This window comes from Scophthalmus maximus, chromosome 18 (assembly GCF_022379125.1).
Source record: "Scophthalmus maximus strain ysfricsl-2021 chromosome 18, ASM2237912v1, whole genome shotgun sequence".
NCBI lineage: Eukaryota > Metazoa > Chordata > Actinopteri > Pleuronectiformes > Scophthalmidae > Scophthalmus > Scophthalmus maximus.
In genome coordinates, this window is record NC_061532.1 from 11,169,037 (window position 1) to 11,193,358 (window position 24,322).

The window sequence follows — 24,322 nt, forward strand, 5'->3', positions numbered from 1 at the left end:
GAACATCTTCCCTGACTACTAACCTTTGTATTCAGAGCCATCAAAACATAAATGTAGTCATGCTGGATTCTTGTAGTTCTTAACATATTACAACGTAAAATCATACACCAATCAGTCATCAAACCTATATCAATATACTGTTTGTGTGAAATTTAGATTTCGGTTGGACATATTCAACCTCATTTGCTTTGTAATGAAAAGCTTTACTAGGAATTTTTTTTATTTTTCTACCATAGATTTCAGATATAATTTCAAAGAAAGATTTTAGTTTATTTATTGATTCTTTGCCGAAAATCTGTCAGCAAGCAGACAGCCAGACAACAATCAATGAAAAACTCATTTGAAATTTCTTGTTGAAATTTACAGTATCTGAGATTACATATTCATATTTGAGGTAACAAAACCAAAATAGCCAAAACAAATCACCCCCCAAAAAATAATTTTCTGAATATTTTATTTTTCCTGTTTCCATATTTTCTTTCAGATACAGTCCTTGCAAAAACAGAAAGCAAAGATGAGACTCGATGATAATATTCGATCTATAAATATTCCACAGGTACTCATGATGTGAGATTTCTGGCATTCATATACTGACATGAACATTAAACAATTAATACATTACAACAGGGGGGAAAAAATTACAATTACAACATTTAGACAAGTGCTAGGATCAGTGTTTTTATAAAGACAAGCTGATATGTCTGTGGAATTCATAGCAATATATTTAGTTTCCTTTTTCTTCTAGAGAAAAACTTGAGCCCGAGATATTAAAGATGATAAAATAAATTATCAAAAATATTTTGTTTTTCTTAATTCTATACTTTTAAATGATTATTCAAGAGAGCACTTGGTTTACATTTGTGCCAAAATTAATTAATGTTGCGGTATACAAGAACTGTACACAAAGAAGGCAACAGGATGATGCGGACTATGGATGTGGGAGAAAACAGTAATATCAGACTAAGAGGAAAAGTTGTTTCTGATGCCCGTGAGCATAAATACTGACTGTATATCGTTGCTTCCAGGCTGTTTTACAATTGAATTATAACAACAAATGAGAAGTGGTGTGACTTCACACTGATTCGTGGTTTATCCTTTGCACCTGGAATTCTCCAACAACAAAATTATCATATATTATAATCAAACGATGGGAATGAACAATGACGAATACAAGCATCATCTGTACATTACATCTGGTCCACAGGATCTTAAAAGGATGAAGCAGTTGACATTTTACATTTCTTTTTTCCCCCCATCCTGTCAACAAATCCCTTGAAGAGGCCAACACAAACATTTGGTTAGTTCGTCTCCCAGTGCTTCCTGTCTTCCCCCAGTCTGTGGCTCTTGGCTCTAAACCCACTGGCACCTAATGAAGATGTAAATCTTTCCATAAATGTCACAAGTATATACTTTCCACAAGAGTAAGGCACTGCAGTTTTTAGCTGGCAATACTCAAACTGGAGTATATAGTTCATTTATTTGCGACCGTTTTAAGCCGTTTATATTATATTTTGTATGTATTTACAACAGCGCAAATGCAGATGTGGGATTAGAACAAAATGAAGTAGAGTTGTAGAGTTGAAGGAGTGCCAAGAGAAGTTTTAGTAAATTTTCTACGATGCATATTCCAAAAAAAAAGGATAAGGATAATAAGAAGGGAAGGTGTTGAGTCATTTTACGTTCGTTTGTTGCAGACTTCTCACGCTCTTAGTTTGGTGAAATCTAAATAAATAAATGCAAACAATAAAAAACAAGAAGAAGAATAAACAAAACTAGAGTGGTAGTTTCCATTGTAATGAATGACCCTGTCAGCCAGTTCAGTCGTGTGGCTCATTGTTGTGTTTTAAATAGTTTTCCAACAACAACAATGGACCAACTAACTTGTTAGTAGGATACATTCATAGAGGATTTTGGTCTTTTCATGGGATTTGCTGACAATAAGAAAAAAAAGAAAAACATAGAACAAAACCAGATTAATCCTTTAAACGACTTTCTGTTCTGAAACAGAACATTTATCTGCATGTAACTAAGGGTCGTTTGCCTTCATTGTGTGGTGGATGAACATGTCAGCATTACATTGACAGTTCACTCAGGCAAGGTTTAAGATCCTAAAGAGGAGAGGCACCACACAGGTACAGATAAAACCCACAGCACTGTAGACAATGTAACGGTACGGCAGCTCTACTTTCATGTGCTGCCTCGCACGCCTCACATCATCCGAAGGCAGCCCAAACAGTCGACATAAGAAGGGAATGGTCACTGCTTTCATGACCATCCTCGTGGCAAGGAGGGCGGCGACGCCTAAGAGGAAGCGCAGCAGTGAGCGAACCACTAGGCCGGTGCCGATTGACGGTAGCGCGAGAGGAAGTGAGGACGACGGTGGATCCAGCAGCAGTCCCAGCTGGTAGTTCACGTGAGTGGCCAATGCAGCTCCTGCCCCGGTGCCCAGGGCCTGGGCCGTATCGCCCCGAGAGGTGCTCCAGGAATCTAGGGAGAAGGCCACAAGTCCGAGGCTCACGTGGGAGACGATGATCACGAGCGGAGCGTAGTGGTCCATCATGTAGAAGGTGTCGATCTTGTCCAGAAGTGGATTGAAGAAGGCTAGAATGAGGAGGCTGTACAGGAAGCCAGTGATCACCTCCTGAAACCAGGGAACAGCACAGTGGCGTTAATGTAAACACAGAAAAATATATTAGGGCTAGATTCATATCTTTGATATACCCAGTACTACAAAGCATATTCATGATGAAGGAGAAGGTTCAAGACATGCTCCATGTTAGAAACAAAATGTTTTTTGATACTTTATAAAATACAAGTAATCTAGTTCTCCATCGTCAAACAAACAAACAAAAATAATAAAATAAACTTCTGCCCAGTATACACACTATACAACACTTTTCACCTCGGCATTTCACTGGAGGAGGCATCAGCCGTCACAAGCAGTTTTCAGACATGGACGCAAACTCCGGAAAATGTCCAGGAGCAATTTTGGCGTCATTTTCCGGAGTTTGCCGTTCGCAGGTGAGCGTGCAGGAGGCGGGACATGACAATAAACCGTCTGAAGAAAGCAGTGTTTTTGTTAATTTTTCTGGCTTGCAGGAAATGTTACTAAGAAACATTTGCAGACATGCGTGTTCTCATGCGGACTTCAGCAGCTATAAAGAACTCCTGTACAACCAGGCGAGCTGCTGACCGATTAAACATGTTACTGTTATAGGAGGCAGAGCATAAACCATATCAACAATATCTACCAGGTCACAGAATCTAATCAGACCTTATCTTCTGAATGTGTTTGTAATTTTCCATGATCGATCATGTATGTTATGCACAATTTATGGAATATATATTTTAAAATATTGATTAATATATTTAATGAAAAAAATAGCACACTTAGTTTGTTTATACAATAATTAAGTTACTGCTCTGTACTTCAAAGCTCTTGTGTTGAATCCATGATGCATTCAGAATCTTTGATGCTTTTTTTTTCAATGCTAATTTTTCCATAGAACAGGAGTTTGTTTTTGCGTTTCATTGAATCGTGAAAAAATGTGTCGCAGGTGTCTGTCCACCACCAGAAATTTAGAATACACAGGTGAGAGAGAGACCTGGTGCTGTAGCTTGTGGTTGAAGGTATATGGAGACATAATATATCACAGACTGAAGTGCATAATCCTGTAAACTGGAGTCATGCCAGCAATTACAATCATCTGAGGTGCACATGATTTTTCATAATATGGGATCAATGAGGCCAGAAGCTGACCAAGCGGTGTGTAGCTATCATTCTGAGCTGGGCCTCTGGGTGCCACTGGAGGCAAAGGGGAGCAGCCTCTCTATGAATCCTCCACTTAACTCACATTCCAGTGAGAGATTATGTATTTGATATGCTCACCAGGATAGAGTGCATCCCCATGTAGACTCTGCTCACACAGACCAGGACACTCCAGCTGAGAGCCACGCACAAACCAAACAGGAAGGGATACTGTGGGAGAGAGACCGTGACAAGAAGAAAAGGAATTAACATAAATTTAACAAATGTGAATGATGACGAGGCTTTGAAGGCTCCAGAAACTCCAGATCGCGCTTTTCTGGAAGAACCGATTATTCTCTGGACTTGTGGACCATTGTTAAAAAAAAAATTCTTCCTGAAAAACTGTCGACCATGATTGAAACATACTATAACTACAGCATCGCCGCGCCTTAAAGGGAATTACAAACTTGATGCTTAATTCGCATGAATGTGGACAGGTCATTTTTTTTTCAAGTAGAAAATATTCAGTGTTAAAAAATAGCACAGTGCATAGTCCATTTAGTGGAGATTTCACTCTTTCTTTGAAAGGATCCAGGCAAAGGTCAGTGTATGAGCTGAAAGTGTCTTTAACTCAGTGTCCTGCCGTGGGGGGCTTTTATGGTCTGCGTCTTATCTTCTGAAACTTTCTGTAACCGCTTCCCCTTTAATTGTTCCCGTTCCTCAGCTTCCCAAGTCACGACACTGGAAGGAACTTGCCGACACCAGGGGAGTTCAGGCATTTCAGATAGTCCAGCTGCCTGGGTTAATAAAGCAGTTTTTTTAGGTGCTGGGCTCTTCCTTCCTGGTGTTGACCCCTTTGTTTTTCTCTTCCTACCCCAACTACTCCTGCCCCACTCTCTCCTGTCTCTGTGTCCCCTCTGAGCTGTTGATCACTTCACATCTACCACAGCAAAATCGTGTCAGAGGGGAGGACATATTGGGAGACGGCACAAAAAAAAACCCAGCATAACATGTGCTAACTGTGAGATTGCACCGTCCACATCTTCATCAAAACTTGCTTATTATCAGCATGTGGGTTACTCGCTCAGGGGTCACTCTCACCGTTTTGAGTAGCGTGGAGGTTTTAGAAAAAAAGGGGAATAGGCACGAAGAGGAAGGGGAGGGAGGACGCCGCCAGAAATAGATGCCCGATGGCCACCTTATTATCAGAGTCTACAGACTGCTGATCATCTGACCTGCAAGGAGCTTGTATCATTACTGGTGGATATGTCAATATGCCAATAACCTAAAGAAGTGTCTCAACAGAGAAATTGATAAATACATGTGAGGCAGCGAAGGGTCAGTGTGGCCATAACAAAGTTGTCCACCAAACAGCACTGACAACTCAAGATTGTCAAAATGTTTATGATATTTATTTTTGTAGAAATATGACTAATAAGCCATTAACCAGTATAGGTTGGGGTGTGTGGTCAGATTGTCAAAATGTTGTACTTTTTTGTAATTAATTAAGTCTGAGTAGCTGTCGCTCATCACTGCAGTCGCTCAGCATCACTGTCACTTCACCTAGTGCTTTACTGCTTATCGAGAGATTCTATGTCTTTGTTTTGATGGTAGAAAAATGCTACTCTGTGTCCTGTCAGTGGCTGAACAGGTTTTGTTGCTTTGCGCTCTCTGACCTGTCTGAAACAACATTCCACTCTTCTCTCTCTCTGGGCCCTTCAACAACAACCAGCCCGACCACTTTTCCTCCATTTGAAGTTTCTCTACCCCCTGAAGCTCATTCTCTGGTTCCCTCTCTTCCCTTTCTCTCTGACAAATATCGGAACAGTGACTCTGTTTATATAACAAACAAAGCCACGTTTCCACTGTACTTGTCCGGCCCAACCTATCATTTCGCAACAGTCTGCTTCACCAGGGCATGAGGGATGTTCGCAGTGAACAGCTGCAAACACCAGCTGTGACTCACAGATTGTAAGATCTTCTTATTGTTGGTCGGCCCGGGGCTCTTGTGTTTCATACAAGACTGGGCAACAGGGATTACACAGGGATTAAAACGCGCTCTGTGCTTTTCCATTCCTGGTGCCCAGCTGAGCCACTGAAAACTGTCATATGGGCTTTATTATGTCCTATTAGGTCAGGTGCCCTGTGTGCTCCCAGGATTGTGGCCCTTTTAAAATGGATCTTGATGATTTAAGCAATTGGCTCTTGGACCTTGGTGCTTTTGCCCTCCTCCCATGTGGGTTCGCCCCTTTTCTGACCCCCTGGCCCCACTGCCTTTGCACATCCACCTCAAGCAGTACATTTCAATATACAGAAATCTTAATCTTCTGCCTTCTGTACTTCCTCCCGCGGTGCTCACCTGCCACCGGCCGTAGGTCAGCATGAAGAGACAGAAGGGTATGGCGGTGCCCGTCATGGCGTGTGTGGAGGGCATGCTGTACTCGGAGTTGTAGAAGACCTCCACCTTCACCACGGGCGGGGAGGCCGGCCGCGACCAGCGCACCATGTCCTTGGTGGACTGGCCCACGAACAGGTTCCAGGCCCAGACCACGATGAGCCTCCGGCTGACCAGGGCGTCGATGTTCCACAGGAGGAAGGGGAAGAAGACGATGAAGAACATCTCGTTGCCCAGCTCGGTGCCGAACGTGAACAGGTAGAAGAGGAACTTGTTGTGGATCAGGAACTCTTGACCCACGTCTCCGGTCAGGGAGTTCCTCCTGAGGGGTTTCGCTCTGGCGGTGTCCGAGTCGACAGCAGCTGCCGCCGGTGGCGGCGGCGGCGGCGGTGGTGAGCCGCCAGGCCCCGCGGCACTGTCGCCCTGCTGCATCCCGTTGGGCTGCGGTGCTGAGGCATCCGAGGCTGCTCCGTTCCCGACGCCGACCTCCGAGCTCCGGCCCCTCTTCCTCAGGCCGGGACAGTCCGGATCCGACGTCCCGCTCTCCGGCTTGCCGGGCTTGTCCGTGAACGTCCCTCTGACGCCGCACAAGTGTTGGAACCTGGCCACATGACGGGGCTCCTGGAGATAGCTGCACGTCTGTGCGAACGCCCTCGCGAAGTCTTTCGCCATGACTTCAAACGGCCGCTTAGTTTAAAAAAAAAAAAAAAAAAAAAAAGAACTCACAACTCTGCTGTCGGCGTAGAGAGGCAGTTCATGTTCGTCGGCGGGGGCTTGTTGTGAGGAAGAAGCGCAGCTCGGCGGCCGTTTGCGTTCCTCTTCCGACGACACGGAGTCAGTCTGTACACCGGTTGCCCTCGACCTGTACTCGGTGACTGGAGTCAAAACACACGCGTCGTACGCGAAGTCCCGGGCGGCAACATCCAAAGTCCGTTAGAGTTAACCATTACTCCACGGTGAACCACAACACACGCCACTAGCGAGCAGCTGCTGCAGCGGACCCGTTACTCCATCACGGTTCCTCCCGCCTCGTCTTCCTCTGTGGTTCCGCTGCTTCCTCTCAGTCGGTCAATGGCCAAAACGTCTCATTACCTCCGCCCGCTGGACATATGACAAATTACACGTTTAAAAAAAGATTGCCTTATAGATAGTGTGTCCACTAATGGTAACAGAATTTCGTTGATATATTTTATGTGGATTATTTATATTTCTTATTTTGGGGCCTATTTTTTTTTTAAAGTTTGTTGTCTCTTCTATGATTTTTTGTATCCCTGCTTTTAATAAGTAATATCACGTTCCCTTCTATTAGGGCTGCAGCTAACAATTAGTTGTTTTGTTCATTAAATTGTGGATAAATGTCGATCGTGTTTCCTAATATCCAAGATTATGTTTTCTTTTGTCCTCACCCCAAATATATTTAGTTTACGGTCAAAGAGGAACACATAAACCAAAAATATCTTCACATTTAAGATAAAATCATAGAATTTGGGAATTTTGAATTTTTTTCCCTCGTAAAAACTACTTGAACCTATTAATCGATAATCAAAAATGTGTATGAAATTTAAGTTCATATAAAAATTAACAGAAATTCCATGTGGGTGCATTCATGCAGGTCCGAGAAGCTGAAGATATACGAACGTGAGGATCACCTCAACATGAAGGGTGTTTCCTTCAAAATAAAAGTAGTATTATTCTCTTTATACCATTATACAAATGAAAGTGCCTTTGGTAAAGTTAGTGCTTGTTTGCTACAAAATTATATTTTAGATTTAATTATAACCATCCATCTCAAAAAAAATAGATAACCAATATTTAACAGGTCTTGTCTTCTTATACAAAAAAAAAAAAGCCACATTCGACAAGGAGGCTTTTATTTGTGAATTCCTGGCCCGTATTGACGTGATGCCGCTGGTTAACTTGACACTGGTGGACCAACCCTCGCTGAGGGGTAGATTATCATCAGCACGACCACCGAGCAGCACCGGATCTCTGTCCCATGAAGCCTCACGATGCATGGGGGCAAGAGAGGACTGGTGGCTCCGCAAAACACTTTCCTGGAGAATATCGTCCGGCGCTCCAGCGGTGAGTTTTTAAATCTGTGAGGAGAAGACGACAATTAATGGATGTTGATTTGAGAGGTCACTCCTTGAACACAGCGCTGTAATTCTAAAGTAAACCTATAATGTTATTCATTCTTCTTCTTTATTTATTCTTCCCTTTTAGAATAAATGCAGCTACTGTAACTTACAATGCACCTAATAATGCATATAACTATTATGTGATGTATTATGCAATAAACCTCAATCAGAAATTCCCAGGATTTATAAAATGAAAAAATGGATATTCTTAAAATCAAGTTATCTGCAGAAATTTATTGGTCTTTTTTAATCATTAGTTATTGGTCTCCCTGAAAAGACTTTGTTCGGGGATTTAAGTAAAACTAATTTAAGTGTATTTCATTAGAGAAGCCTTTTATTTATTTGGTAAAGTGATTTGTTTATGTGTATTACCATCATCATCATCATCATCATCATCCTTAGTATTATTATTTTTAATATTATTATTATCATCATTATCATTATTTTGGTATGATATTTTCAGGGAGAGGAAAATTTCTTGCAGATTGCCTGTTTTTCTACTGTATATGGGAGGCAACAGGAAAGTATCTCCACGAGGGTGACAGTAAATATTTGTGACACCTGAGGTTTTTTAGCACAAATGCAGATGCAGTGCAGCAAATGAAACATCATGCAACATGTAGTGAAAGTCTATGAAGTCGTTGTTCACCATAATAATATATCTATTTGGTCTTTGACTTTAATCACATAAATTTGAAGATGAACACTTTAACTTTGGCAGCTTCAGACGCAACAATGCACTTTGGTTTGGAAACAATGTCCTGGGCTCTTTTCTCCAGAGGCGGCAGATCCCTGAAGACTGTTGTAAAGCAGCAGAACTTTTCCACTTCTCATCAATATTTAATTGACATTATGGGTTGAACATAAACATTTTATCAACAACAATTTCTGCCCGCTGACTCGTCTGATTGCCACTGTTGTTTTAATTATTAATGACCTTTTCTTTGCTTCGTTTCTACTTTTAGTAGTGGTGTTGGTGCTTATATAGTTATTTATATATTTGTGCTGAATGTACAAGTTCTCTCATGACACTGGTCAGCAGAAGTTAAATTAAACTATTCCAGTTTCACGAGGTTGCATAACTCCACTTTTCCAACTTTAACTGACAGAAACACCAAAGGTTGGGAGACAGGTTCAGGACCCCGCAGGATGTGTCCCCAGTAGTCACTAGTTTGTTTCAGACTTCTGTGTTCCCCCCCCCCCCCCGCATCTGTTTTTCTTTTCTGCAGAAACCAGCTTCCTGCTGGGAAATGCACAGATCTTGGAGTGGCCGGTCGTGTACAGCAACGATGGATTCTGCAAGCTGTCTGGTTACCACAGAGCTGAGGTCATGCACCGGAGCAGCACGTGCAAGTACGTTTTGTGGAATAATGACCTGAATGTGAAGGTTTGAGTAGAGGGATAAATCTGCAAAACAGAAGACTAGTAATAAAGACAAACTTGGGCTTAACTGTTTCATTATTCCTACAAAAATATGAAAACTAATTAATAACAAGTGCAGTATATTTACAGAAAAAAATGGAAAAGGAAGAGAATAGCTCATTCCACCTCAGTTGTCTGTCTTTCATACTCTGTCCATCTTTCTCCACCAGCTAAGAGCAACACGATCTCTTTTGATTCTTGCTTTCTCTCTTATTTTGCAGTTTCATGTACGGTGACCTGACTGATAAGATGACTATAGACAAAATCAGACACAACTTTGACAACTACGAGTCCAATTTCCATGAGGTGCTGCTCTACACAAAGAGTAGTGAGTATCACTCTTGAGTCAGTTTAACTGAAATCATTTAAGTGCATGAGAAAAGATGGACAGACTTAATAACATTTAGTTTATTCTTTAGGTTTACATTTCGCTATTCGCTCTCTCACAACTCTCATTTTCATCGTTTCCCCACAGGAACACCGATATGGCTTTACATGCAGGTGGCACCAATCAGGAATGAGAAGGACAAGGTGGTGCTTTTTCTCTGCACCTTCAGAGACATTACTCTTTTCAAACAGCCGATTGAAGATGAATCAACAAGAGGTTAGCGAGTTACAGTTTTCATATTCTAGACCAAACGATTCAGCGTTTGATTCTATTCAAATTGTGTATTTTACAGTGAAATATTAGGTGTCCGACCATTTAAGATGCAGGGCAGCCAAAAGTCTCAAGCACACATGAGTGGGTACGACTTAACAGACGTCTGTTTCCTGGTATGTAACATACAATTGTCCAGGTGTTGTGTGTGCGGGTCAGTGAACACATGGTCTCTGTGGGTCTACTCAGAGCCATATCCCTGGGGATGAGACGTGCAGCGTCTGAGTTTTTTACATACATCGAGCAGAGACAAGGGACGTTCAGACCACATGAGGATGCTAACTGTATGAAAATATTGTTTTTGTACACAGGGGAAATGAAGATACGTCAGCCCCCTTATAAAACGCGCATTTACTGCTGACTGGCTTTATTGTGAAAATACACATTGAAGCATGTACTGTATGTGCTGCTGAATCACACTGTCTTTATCTTTGGGACACAATATACATATCAAATGCAGTTTGAAATGTGGATTTAGAAGTCTGCAGGGATAATAATTTTTCCAATTAATATGCAATTGTACATGGTACACATTCTTTGTAAAAATCTAAATGTGTTGATATTTGTATTTGTATAAAAAAGTAGGCATGTAAACAATGATATGCTGTATGACCGTGATCTGTCCTTGTGTCTCCAAGCAGGATGGACAAAGTTTGCCAGACTGACACGGGCACTGACCAACAACCGCAACCTGGTGCCGCAGATATCGCCACCACTGAGCCAGACTGAGGTCAGCCACAAGCCCTCCAGACTGGCGGAGGTGAGGCGGGTCTGAACGAGCGGGTTTTGAAAAAGCAATGGGATATATGACGAAAGGGTCTGTTAAAGACAGAAGGGGTTAAAACGTAACCTCCTTGGCGGAGGTAGTTATAACTGCCATAACTTAGGATGAAACTATTGCTCCTCTTCTTTACTGATGGTGGCAAATGTCCCCTCTCAATGAAAGGCTCTCCAGCTGGGATCAGACATTCTCCCTCAGTACAAACAGGAGGCCCCCAAGACGCCGCCACACATCATTCTCCATTACTGCACCTTCAAGACCACCTGGGACTGGGTGATCCTCATCCTCACCTTCTACACCGCCATCATGGTGCCCTATAACGTCTCGTTCAAGACCAAGCAAAACAATCTGGCTTGGCTGGTGCTGGACAGCGTCGTAGACGTCATCTTCCTGATTGACATCGTGCTGAACTTCCACACCACCTTCGTGGGTCCCGCTGGAGAGGTCATCTCAGACGCGAAGCTGATACGGATGAATTACCTGAAGACGTGGTTCGTCATCGATCTGCTGTCCTGTCTGCCGTACGACATCATCAATGCCTTTGAACATGTAGATGAGGTGAGTGGATTTCATGGCCGTTGCTTAATTTGCGGACATATCTGTAAATATGCGATTTGTTTTCTGCTGTGAACTTTAAATGATTCCTGCTTTTTGTGTCCAAAAAGGACGTCATTTCATCTGCATCTCCGGCCACTCATCTTCGCGAGTCTTCAAATTTCCACAGAAATACCACACGGATAGAGGATTCTGTACTCCCAGTAAGGAAATACATAATTTTCTCTTTTAAAGGAACAGTTTGTCATTTTGGGAAATTGAATTTCTTATTGAGAGTTGGGTGAGAAGGCTGGTACTATTTTTGAATCTGTGCTACAGCCAGGAAATGTTCAGTTTCAAAGACATACTAAGATGCTGACCAAAGGAAAACTAAATCTGACTGTCCACCACCTCTAAATCTATTTCTCATCCGAGCACAGTAACTCTCCCCAACACTGCAGGAAGTAACTGAGTCCAGCCAAGAACATAACACTCAAAATGTCGAACTGATTTTCCGAATCTAAAATATGAAAAACCTTGTGGACAATCACTGAAACATGTTTGTTTTTTTCCCACCTCCCCACCCCCTGTCTCGCTCTGTAGGGCCTCAGCAGCCTCTTCAGCTCCCTGAAGGTGATTCGTCTGCTCCGTCTGGGCCGAGTGGCCCGGAAGTTGGACCACTACCTGGAGTACGGAGCGGCCGTCCTTGTTCTGCTGGTCTGCGTGTTCGGCCTGGTGGCCCACTGGCTGGCCTGCATCTGGTACAGCATCGGTGACCACGAGGTCATCGATGAGACCACCAACTCCATTAAGACGGACAGCTGGCTCTACCAGCTGGCCTTGAGCATCGGAACTCCTTACCGTTACAACATCAGCGGCACAGGCCAGTGGGAGGGAGGGCCCAACAAGGACACGCTGTACATTTCCTCTCTGTACTTCACCATGACGAGTCTCACCACCATCGGATTCGGGAACATCGCTCCCACCACAGATGGCGAGAAGATTTTCTCCGTGGCTATGATGATGGTGGGCTGTAAGTCACTCAGTCACTTTCCAACATTAAGCTCTGTCTTCACTATTTATTCCACGCAGTTTAGGAAAAATCTGGAAATACTTCAAATCTTTTTAAAAAAAAAACCTTTTTAGATACATCTACTGTATTTTTGTTTCAGCTGATTTTGTTTATCATCATTGCAAAATCGGACTCTTTTCTAAATCACATATTAGAAAAACAACAAAGCCAATAGATCTGATGTTACATAACACATATTATCATTGCTGGTCTTCGTGTCAGTGGGGGTTAATGGAGCAGTAAGTGGAAAGTGAAACCACACATGCGTCTAATACAGATTCGAACACACTTTTCATCACGTGAACACACACACACACATTTACGCAGCTTCACAATCCTCCCTGTATTCTTCCACGTCCCTGAAAAAACAACACAAACCCCCCTAAATTTATAAAACTGAAATTCAAGTGAGGTTTTTCAAAGTGGACAAGCGGAACAACGTTGACACTCCAGATAAATCTGGGCAGAGGACAAAAGAGCAGTAGCTACAGTATGAAGTCCTCTTCTGTTCTCTTGAAGAGAGTCAGTGTTTTCGCAAGTAAGTATCATTTAGACACTCACTTTCTAAACCTTTATGTTCTACTAACAAACTCCCCATCAGCTTACACCAGCCACTACTGGCATTTAATTTAATTATCAAACCGGTGGTGTGTTGCTTATTTAACACTGTGCTGTGAAATATCTGCCAGCAAATTCAAACGATTATCCACAAGTATATTAGACAGAATTTATTAAAAAATATGATAATTAACTTTATTTATATATATATATATATATATATATATATATATATATATATATATATATATATATATATATATATAACACTTGAAACAAGTGAAAAAAGAGTAGAAATTCGCAGCATGTCTATGAGGAGTGGTTAAGTGGCTTAAGCTTCCAGTTTTAACAAGCAGCTGAATGTGAGGCAGGTATACGTACAATATGCCAGAGTAGCAGCTGTGTAGCAGCAGCGGCCCTCGTTCAATCACTCTACACACCAAACAGAGCCTTGATCATTAATACTGGTTTCCTCCATTCATCCCTTCATTACATGCCAGAAGAACCTTGCAGGAGCCGGAGCAATCTGGATGCATTTTACTTGCATGCAAAACAAGACAGTGTGCTCCACAGCCCCGGTGGCAATGGGGCAGCTGCAGCAGAGCAACATATGGTTCAGAGTCTGTACAGGCTCATGAGAATCTTCGTAGGGAAGTTAAATATAGGCATCATGTTTGTGATCAATTCACAAAGAAGAGCTAATTCCTGGACACTGAAATATGATGAGCTGTCGTGGTAAATCTTTAATTTGATCACGAGAGAGCTCTGTGTACATAAATGACTCTTCACACTTGACAGTGTTCGGTACAGCAATTCACATACTCTTTCGACTCTGGATGTGTCATTCACATTTAGCTGCAGTCTCATTTCTCGAATCGCTGGGGAGAGTTCAGGACTCGGCTTTGTCAATAACAAAAAGTGACATGTGTGGCGCTCAGAGTGCTCTGTGAGTGTGTGTGTGTGTGTGTGTGTGTGTGTGCGTTTGAATGTTGGACACCATCACTACCCATTATTTAAAAAAGCACAGTCAATGAGTTAATTCACTCATTCTGAAACTAATCAACCCATTCTCGGCTGTTTGATGCATCATGCAGAACCGCTGGGTAAAAACAACCTTGTTTACATCTATATTAATCACACAGTAGTATTTTTTCACATTCTGTATGTTGCAGTGTTTTATACGTCAGCATGTTGTGAATGCAATATTTCTAACTTTAAATTAAACCCTAATGTAATTTAGGGTGTGGTAAACATCCGATTCATCTCTTCCATTCATAAATTCCCCTTAAAAAGTAATTTTATTGTGTGAATATATATTAGTATATATTATATGTAAAACAGTTACATACATCAACCTCATTTAAATGACTTTAAACCACTTCACAGACATTGAAATATGTATTTTTATGCATATATATATATATAGGTGTCATCACCCGCTGCAGTTACAATGATAACATTACCCTTAGTGTCACCACCATTGCTTGCAGTTCCACTGTCGCAACTCGCCTCTGTGTTCCAAACCTTGGCCCACTCCTCTAAAACAGCATGTTAAAGTGATGCAATAAAAAATAGTGAGGAAGGGAAACACAATCTGACAGCCACGCTTCAAGGTTTGTACTTCGAAAAAGAAACACCCATTACTCCTGTGGCGCCTCGATCACGAAGACCACTCAGTCACACTGGAGTGTCGGGTTCAATTACGGCCAATAAATCTCCATGCTACAGATACCGTAATTATGTGAGAGGGCAGAGGAAGAGAGGGAAGCCAGTGTTTGCCTGCAGGCTCGACTGTTGTAAATGAACAATGAGCCATCACGATGGATAAGTATCCTAACCTCTGTGATCCTGCAGTGATGGCTGGAGACGACTCTTTCCTCTTGAGCGGGTAAAACCTCACGATAAGAGATACTGACTGACTCTTTGAGGTCACCGCAGCGCTGCACAGCAGCAATCTAACGGAGGAAATGTGCATTATGAATTATATTATCAAAGTCTCAACCCACCACTCATTCACTCAAACAGAACCATATTGTCAATTGTGGTGTGTCTCACTTTACCATAGTAAAGTATTTGTAAAGTATGTGCAGCAATTTGGGCTTAATTAAAACCATCAGTGAGACATTATGAACTCAAACATATTTCTAAAGAGTACATTACAAGTTTTTCCAATACATTTGTAATAAGATGAAAAGCTGTTTTAATTGGATTTTTAGGTGGTAGGCAGTAGATATATTAACGGATCGATGTGAATTATGCCATTTAAATGGTTAATGCTTGCAGACCCTCTAAAATTGAAAATCATCCTTAAACGTATATGTTTGTTCATCAGATTTCAGGAATTTCTATTAATATTGATATTTTACAATCCATTAATTCATCCATTATTTATTTTGAAGTTTATGGTGAACTTGGTTAATGCAATGGTACTTTTAAAAAAAAGATTTTCCCCCCTTTAAAATATGCATACAATCTGTATACTGTATGTTATCATCAATTGTTAATTTACTGAACTGTTAAGATGAATTTTGAGGGGAAATACCTGAAGAGTATAAATCCTATAGATATCATAAATTCCTTGAGAAAAAACTTGTGAACAATGTGAAGAAAATTCCTAATGATCACAAATGATTTCCCAAAAATTAATCCTGTTCTCTCTTCTCATGTTGCTGAATAAGTCTAATCTGCGCATCAGTATATCTGTAAAACTGCTATTTCTGCCCCTCTGTAACTTACGTTCCTCCTGATCTTTTGTCTAGCGCTGCTGTACGCGACCATCTTTGGAAACGTCACCACCATCTTCCAGCAGATGTACACCAACACAAACCGCTACCATGAGATGCTCAACAACGTGCGCGACTTCCTCAAACTGTACCAGGTTCCCAAAGGTCTGAGTGAGAGAGTCATGGACTTCATCGTCTCCACCTGGGCCATGTCCAAGGGCATTGACACAGATAGGGTTAGTAATTTACAAAAATGTACATCTTCTTCTGTTAGATTAACAAGACGTGTGTGTGTGTGGGGGGGGGGAGCACATGTAAGGTGAGAACTTAGAGCTCTGTCGCTGACTCTCAGAAAAGTCTGAACGCTATCATTTTTAACAGTCTCATAAAAAAAGGCATGGTGCGGGTGAAAAGGGGGACAAGGTGAGATGATCTGTGATGAGCCTCAAAGGTCAGAACAGAAGATTACATGCGCCCGTTGACCCTCAGGGTTCTTGGAAACTTTGTTTGCTGTGATATTTTAGGTAGCACTTTTTTAAACAATAATCACAACGTGCTTAGCAAGAAGAAACTAAACCAGAAAAGTTAAAAACCAGACAAGGCAGTTGACTGAAAGGACATGACCACACAGTAAAAAACAGTATAGATAAATTGCAAATCAAAGATTCTTAAAACTTTAACAAAGAGAAAGGTATTAAGAAGAGATTTAAAAGGCGCTAGAGAGGTGGTGTGTCTGAGATCTGCAGGCTGAGGGTTGAAAAGTCTGAGGTTCTCTAAAAGCAAAAGCTCGATCTCCCTTTGTCGCAAACTAAGGCCTTGGAGAAACCAATAGAGCTCCAACTGCAGATCTCAGCGGTCGAGTGTGCACATGCTCAATAATTACAACGCTTTCAAAATGAGAAATACATTTTTAAATCAATTTGAAGGCCAACAGGGAGCCAGGGTAGGAAGGCAGGCTCAGGGGAGATATGCTCATAGGCCTTTTTTGTTCCGGTAATGAGACAAGCGCAGCATTTTGCACCGACTGGAGACGGTGGAGGGAGCCCTGACACCCGAGTAAAGTGCACTGCAGTAATCAAGGCGAGAATAGATAAAAGCAAAAAACACTTTTTTGTAGGTCAGAGACTGATGGAAAAAAAGACCTAATTTCAGAAATCATCTTTAGCTTTAATAAACTTTTGAATTGGTCATTAAAAGGATATTTTGGTATTGAATGTCACTCCTAGATTCCTAGATGTCTGTTTAACATTCTGAGACGGAAAAAATGCCCCATATGCTTTTGGTGTTGTTCTTGCTTTTCATGTTAAAGCCTCCTTCTGACTCATGCACTGTTTTTGTCCAGACAGCAACCTGCTTCTCCATGCAGCTTTTTGAAATGTTGTTGATGATGTTTGTTGTTATGTTTATAATTGATCCACTCGGCCAGAACATGGCTGATGAAAGTCATTGTAGTCATGGCCTCTACACTAGATCAGATAATAAAATTTAGAAGATTATTCAAAGCTCATGACAATGTTTGTTGAAACAGATTTTCTTTCACTGAGTCAGTTCCATGTTTCTGCTGAAGTTACATATATATGTACATATATTTTTAGTTAATGTCTCTGCTCTGGTATCTCACTCTCTCTCGCTCAGGTTCTCTCAATTTGCCCCAAAGACATGCGGGCGGACATCTGCGTCCACCTGAACCGACAGGTGTTCAACGACCACCCGGCGTTCCGTCTTGCCAGTGACGGCTGCCTGCGCTCCCTCGCCGTGGAGTTCCAGACCACGCACTGTGCACCTGGAGACCTCATCTTCCACATCGGCGAGAGCGTCGACACCCTGTGCTTCGTTGTCTCGGGTTCACTCGAAGTTATCCAGGATGAGGAGGTCATCGCAATACTAGGTAATCCTGCGCAACATTGTGTAATAGACTGGGCCAAGTTTTATCTGTGCCTTCTGGCAATGATAAAACTGGAGCGAAGGTTGTGTTAGTCCACCTTCACAAAGAGTTACAGGATGTCATTCAACTTTTGAACTTTATTGTCCCAAAGGGATATTTGTTCCATACCTGAATACAGCCACTTATCCACTTCATGTTCTGAAATTAATCTGACACATGAGGTGTTGATGGCAAATGATTCAATTTTCAATAAATTTTTTCATGTGATAAACAAAGTCATAACGTCCCATCCAGGTAAAGGTGACGTGTTCGGAGACGCGTTCTGGAAGGACACCACGGCGGCCCGTGCTTGTGCAAACGTTCGTGCCCTGACTTACTGCGACCTGCACGTCATCAGGAGAGACGCTCTGATGAGGGTGCTCGAGTTTTACACAGCCTTTTCCAACTCATTCTCCCGCAACCTCATACTCACCTGCAATCTACGAAAACGGGTAAAAAAAATGACCGAAATGCTCAAGTTACAGCTGCTGTTCTCCTCTCTCTTTTTTCAGTTGGTCATCAGTGTATATGAAACATATTCATGCCTGTATCAGTCATTATAAACTCATTAATTATAAGGAGACCTCTAAACTTGAGATGCCTAGAGATACAAATTATGTCCGGCTGAGTATTATGGAAATGTGTATAAAATTATGCTGCCTACGTACAATGTAAAATATTGCAAACCTCAAAAACATGGAGCCTTCATTCATTCAAATGATGTAGTCTAAACTGCTTCAATTAAGACAGACTGAGGACTTTTATTGTATATTGTATGACAGTGACGAAAAACATAATTTTAAACACAGTAAAGCAACTTAAATGGAAACAAATTGGGAAAAGTGCATATTAAGGGATTTGAAAAGTTAGTCCAAACCAACACTCTAATTAGTATTTAATAGAGCTTTCCCCGGCTATACACATTAATCCCGTTAAGGCCTTGAGATGTATTGCTTTCCAGTCTTGAGAGCAAGTTGCTCGTATATATTTCTGAAATAATATCCAATGGGATCAACATTACATTAATTCTTAATTGATATTCCCTTTAGAGTCAATCTGGTACATGTGATTTGTTGTGCTTTTTGATCACAAATTAAATATTCCTGAGGTACAGTAGATTTGAAACAAAAATTGCTTTTATCTATTAAAACAGACACTTTTATGAAATAAATAAACAGCCACATATTTACTGAATATAATGTCAGTATCTACAGGGATATGAGAACTGTGCAACTCTACCTCAAGCAATAACAAAGCCAAAACATATCAGTGTATTTACAGAAACATTCAGAGTTACACAACATGTCTCTGCTTTATTGTTAAACTATTTATGATAACGACATACTTTTAATTTGCTCTGACTTTTCTAGCTGCGGTCTTAGAGGTCATGTGCAATCATATGCAAGGAAAAAACACACGTCTTTGTGAAGCAGCTAAACAATTTCAAAGCAAATTGTGGCTACATGTTCAAATATTTATGGCTTTTACTTAAAATGTATTTTAGAAAATGAAAACAAAGTCATCTATTATTAACACCAGCAGCTTTAGAAACTTTGCCCGCCTGCACAGGTTTAAGATTTAATCTCAGTCGACTTTACTATTATATACTCAGTTCACCTTAATGTCAGTGAATGTGCAACAAAACCGCACATAGACACAGGCTATATATGTTTACTTTATTAGAAGTCAATATAATAAGGGCCTGGAAGAGATATTTTAGATTAACACTTACATGTTGGAAAAAAAAATCATTGATATATAGCTGCTGCTGTAGTTTAGAAAAAAATCTTATTGTAGGAATAGGTGAAAACAATTTGGAACTGGACCTGCTTAGTCCGAGGTTAATGCAAGAAGTTACAATCACAATTTCTTCAACAAACTTTTAAAAAAAAAATTGTTTGCAAAGTCCAAGTGAGAAAAAGAAAGGGAGGTTGCTGAGAAGTTTTTCCACCCTCGTCTGAGGTCTTTCAGAAACACTCAGGGCCTGGACATTGCTCCATTATTGCATTATTGCTCCATTAACTGATTCCCCATGTGCACTGCTGCTTTCAAGTCTTTAATATTTCAACATACATGGCAGGTCGAGATAGTTATCACTGCTTCAAAGCTGCATTATATATGTACATTCTGTTACATCAAAGTAGAGCACAGTCTCTGCAGAATGTGCTACTGTAATTGGAAGCAAATCACAGTCCTCACGCACCGATTCTCCCTCTTCCAGATAATCTTCAGGAAGATTGCTGATGTGAAGAGGGAGCAGGAGCGTCAGAGGAGCGAGGTGACCCTCTCCATCCCTGAAGACCACCCAGTCCGAAAGCTATTCCAGAGGTTCAGGCAGCAGAGGGACGTTCCAACACAGGGCGAGTCTCCTCACGTGTACCTTGATCATAACTGTGTGCAGGTGGAGCTGCAGCGCCACCACCACTCCGACTCAAACTCTTACACACAGTGTCAGACTGTTTCCTCTCAGCATCAGGAGTACAGCTCCGCTGTGCAGAGTAATACGCCCTGCACAGGAGGAGGGAGTGCAGGCAGTGGATGTAGCATCGCTGCACCCCCACAAGCTTTTGTCCACACTGAGAAGTCAGAACAAAGCTGCATAAAAGATGCAGAGGAGTCTATGCCAAGGCCTTGTGCAGTAAACAAAGTAAGTCCTGTGGTTAACAGCCCTGCACGGGGCAGTGGTGCAGGTGGGGAGGTAGGTGGCGTTAACAGCGGGAGAGGTGCGAGATGCTGGGCGAAGTTTAGAAACGCAACTTCTGCCGCACCAGCACCTCCTGTTGCTGTCGGGCATGAAAAGCAGACAGAGAAACCAAAGGAGTGGCAGAAAGGTTCTCAGCCCTCGGAGCAGCTACCACCTGCCAACAACTCAGAGGAAGGTGGAGAGACGGGGAGCACAGAAGGGGGCAACAGTGCAGGGGAAGCGGGTGAAGAAACAAGCGCCTTGCACAAAACGGACTCCTGTGACAGTGGGATCACAAAGAGTGATCTGCGTATTGACCGAGCAGGAGACTCGAGGAACTCCTTTGAGCGAAGCCCCATGGAAAGGAGCCCGATGGAGAGAAGTCTATTCGAGCACAGTCTCGGTGCTGACAGCGAGGTCTCCCTAAAGCACTCGCTTGTACAGCCATCGTCTGAGCAGACGCTGCTGCAGGCGACGCTGTATGAGGCCAAGCAGGAGCTGAAAGGAGACATTAAGATTCTGAGCGGCCGGCTGTCGGTCCTCGAGTCCCAGGTGAGCGAGGTCCTCAGGCTGCTGTCGATAAAAAGGAGACTCTCGCTGCCTCCGATTTCGTCTCCGAGGGCAAGAGTCAAAGCTCAAGACTCAGTCGCTGTCTCCCGGCCTGTCCAGCCGAAAACAGATGACGGGCCTTTTTGATTTCACTGATTAAAAACCCACAAACTGGATCTCTATGTGATGCATGTTCTGCTGGACTCTGGCCTGCCAAAGAAATTTCTTGCATTAAACATTTGACTGCATGCAGAAATCCCTTTCTTGTTAGCATAGCACTTCAAAAAATACCCAGGGATTTTTATAACTCTTTGACTTATGAGGTACTTATGGTGAAACCACTTATGGTCGTGTGTATGCAACGTTTCAGAAGGAACAGGAACTATTTAAAAAAAACAAAAAAACACTTGTACTGTGATAACTTGGAAATTAGTAAATTTCCATCACAACATAGAGCTATGTATCACATGTATGATACTCTGATGAAGCCTGATAGGGCAGTCAATGAAAAAAAAAATGGAGTAGCTGAGGTTAAAGCACATTTTAAATATACTTTATTTTGAGCTTTTTTGTTTTGTTTTTTTCATGAGTTTCCTCAATTTACTTGTATTATTCTGGACAGACTAGAGGTAAAGACCAGCGGTGACTATCTTTCTATGAATCAGTTGTCAGGTAATTAAATATGTGCCTTACAATACAAAGCCTCATTGAGTGTTGATGTGATGAGACAAACGGAATATGAAACGACAAAAGCAGAGGATAGTGAAAATACTTTTTCTACTAGGCATTCCTTTTAATGAACACTTTACATTATGTTTAATTGCCATGCATGTTGAAAAGGAGTGCATTAATAACAGTTTAGTCATTTAAAGGTTTCCATTTGTTAATTCTCATCATTCATTTCATTTTTTTTGGTAAAACATTTATTTTCCTTAAAAAAAGATATGAACATTTCAGCAGATAATGCAGCAAACTTACTTTCTATTCCTCCAAATGTAATTTTGCCTCCTGCTCAGGTATGTTTGTTCTCATGTTGAGTTGAGTTGGATGTTTTATTTCAGTATTAGTAATTTTACATTTGTCTGTTTGTAAGATGGGAAAAAATGTGTCACTATAACACACTATGCAAATCTAAATTAATTGGGCCTCGTTTGGTGATTTAAAAAAAAGGCCATCATTTATTTTGTTTGGATGAAAATATTATAAGAAAAATGTGAAGTTTTAGTTTATGATGTTTTCAATTTTTCTGTGTGGCTGCAAACCAACAACTGTAAGGAGGTAAGCATGTGACTGATAGCTGATGGAATATATTTATTTGACCTTAGATACATAAATGACCACGCATGCATCCAGGGAACCTGTCTACATTGACATGAATAATGAAACTGATGCCTGATCACAATCTGTTGTTTGGTCTCCTCTGTTCTGCATCACAAACACCAGTCTCTGTGTAAATGAGAAGCTTTGAAAAATGCAACATGCAGACTGTTTCACCTGTCGTGTGTGTTTTTGTTGACCCAGTTGCGAATGCAACAAGGATCTACGCCTGTGGACACTGCAACACCTAGGCAAAAAGACTAACCTGGGGGACATGATCCCTGAGTCACTTCAGAGAAGGAGGAGTTCCTCAATAATAATAATTATGCAGTTCACCATTGCAACACCAGTGGGCACCAAATCATCATCCATAGCAACCTACTAGACTTGCCTGATTAAAGAGTCCCTGGTGGTTTAACATAGTTTCTTGTTTTGCTGTCCCTCTGCTAGTGGCAGGTAATGTAGACTGATATCCAGGATTTGAGGTATGTATATTTCACAATTCTGCCTCCAGTTCAATACTATGAAAGTAAATAAGATTTATTTTTCAGGATTTTTAATGACACCAAACAAGTGACTTTCATTACTTGAAAGTGTATACCTGTTTAACCACTAGATAGAGACATTCTATAACATTTTTGGTTACAACTTGATGTCCAGTAGCTCGCAGGACAAAAATACAACCTGTCTCATAAATAGGTACTATTAAAAAAAAAAATACAACCTTTGCAGTATTAGCTTATTCCTCACTAACCTAACCCCCTTTCCTCTTTAAAAAATAAATAGATTTTTAGCGCCCATGGTTTAGTTTCACTGTCAATATCAGGTCAGCTATGAATGTAAACCAGGGCGGCAACTATTATAAACTTTGTCATTTGGGCAACAACATGTCAAAACAAGTTCCAAGTTCAAATATATGTACTTTATTAAAATATTCCATGGAAAAACAGAAAATTGTCACGTTTGTGAGGCTGGAACAAACATTTTTGGACTTAATAGCAACAACAACAACAACAACAATAATATTAATAATAATAATAATAATAATAATAAGCTTTATTTGTAAAGCAGTTTTTAAAAAACAAAGTGACAAAGTGACAAAGTGCGTATCCTACACATATATCTCAACAACCTTCAACATTTAACACCCAGAGAGTAAAAAAATAGTGATGAGCGTATTGTATAACTGTCAAACTAATAAACAATAAATAGTGTTAAAATAATAAGACCAACCATGAATGAGTCTGACGGATGTGGACACTGGTATTTCTAATGTGTCAGTGTGAAGAACCACGTTTCACACTACAACACCCATGAAGCACTGCGTTGAGCCAGAAGACGGCGCATGCGCAGTAGCTGCTCTAGTAAACCGATGACATCACGCGCCGCCCGGACCAACCAGTCGCCCGCCGTCTGTTTTCACCGCCGCCTCGCTCCTCTACCTACCTGGTGAAGTAGTGGACACGGTTAACCGGAAAGATGGCCAACGGGACGAAGTAAGTGACCGCTTCTCTTTTTAAAAGACAACCAAACAAAACCGCCTTTCTTCACGGTGTAAACAATAGTCGCGTTGAGTGGCCGCAGCGGTGCTCGGTGGTGACCTCCGTACCGGTGTGGCCCCGGTCGTCGTTAACGTTAGCTGCGGCGCGTTGACTCAAAGTGCTTATGGCGTCTCTTCTTTCATCTCCCGAGCTCCTTCTCCACAGAGCTTCGGCTCCGGTGACCCAACACACTGGTCCAGACAGGAGTCGGGTGACTTCTTTTTGCATCTGTTTTGCAAATTGTGTTTGTTTTGTCGGCTCCGGACACCGGCCTGTCCC

At 41.5% G+C, this 24,322-nt stretch overlaps 3 protein-coding genes across 4 annotated transcripts in view; 2 read left to right on the forward strand and 1 right to left on the reverse strand.

The window, feature by feature from the left end:
• Positions 1 to 437: 437 nt before the first annotated feature.
• On the reverse strand, positions 438 to 7,171 carry LOC118290544 (sphingosine-1-phosphate phosphatase 1). The gene is made up of 3 exons (XM_035618317.2): positions 6,108 to 7,171; positions 3,890 to 3,979; positions 438 to 2,641 (listed from the first exon to the last, which is right to left on the reverse strand). Exons 1-3 carry the CDS (start codon positions 6,813 to 6,815, stop codon positions 2,090 to 2,092), a joined length of 1,350 nt encoding a protein of 449 aa, XP_035474210.1. The 5' UTR covers positions 6,816 to 7,171; the 3' UTR covers positions 438 to 2,089.
• Positions 7,172 to 7,191: 20 nt separating this feature from the next.
• On the forward strand, positions 7,192 to 22,621 carry LOC118290541 (potassium voltage-gated channel subfamily H member 5-like). 2 transcript variants are annotated; one of them, XM_035618312.2, is made up of 12 exons: positions 7,192 to 8,225; positions 9,511 to 9,634; positions 9,925 to 10,031; positions 10,179 to 10,307; positions 11,000 to 11,121; positions 11,308 to 11,700; positions 11,808 to 11,900; positions 12,280 to 12,709; positions 16,066 to 16,265; positions 17,665 to 17,917; positions 18,209 to 18,405; positions 20,175 to 22,621. In XM_035618312.2, exons 1-12 carry the CDS (start codon positions 8,153 to 8,155, stop codon positions 21,330 to 21,332), a joined length of 3,279 nt encoding a protein of 1,092 aa, XP_035474205.2. In that variant the 5' UTR covers positions 7,192 to 8,152; the 3' UTR covers positions 21,333 to 22,621. The 2 variants fall into 2 exon arrangements, with proteins under 2 accessions (XP_035474205.2, XP_035474206.2); XM_035618313.2 differs by having other exon boundaries at positions 11,003 to 11,121.
• A 1,249-nt stretch (positions 22,622 to 23,870) lies between these two features.
• The window catches only part of LOC118290289 (disheveled-associated activator of morphogenesis 1), a 46,748-nt gene continuing 46,296 nt past the window's right edge, over positions 23,871 to 24,322 (forward strand). The window contains exon 1 of the mRNA XM_035617858.2: positions 23,871 to 23,998. The gene's annotated coding sequence lies outside the window, so the exon portion shown is untranslated. The remainder of the gene's footprint in view (positions 23,999 to 24,322) is intronic.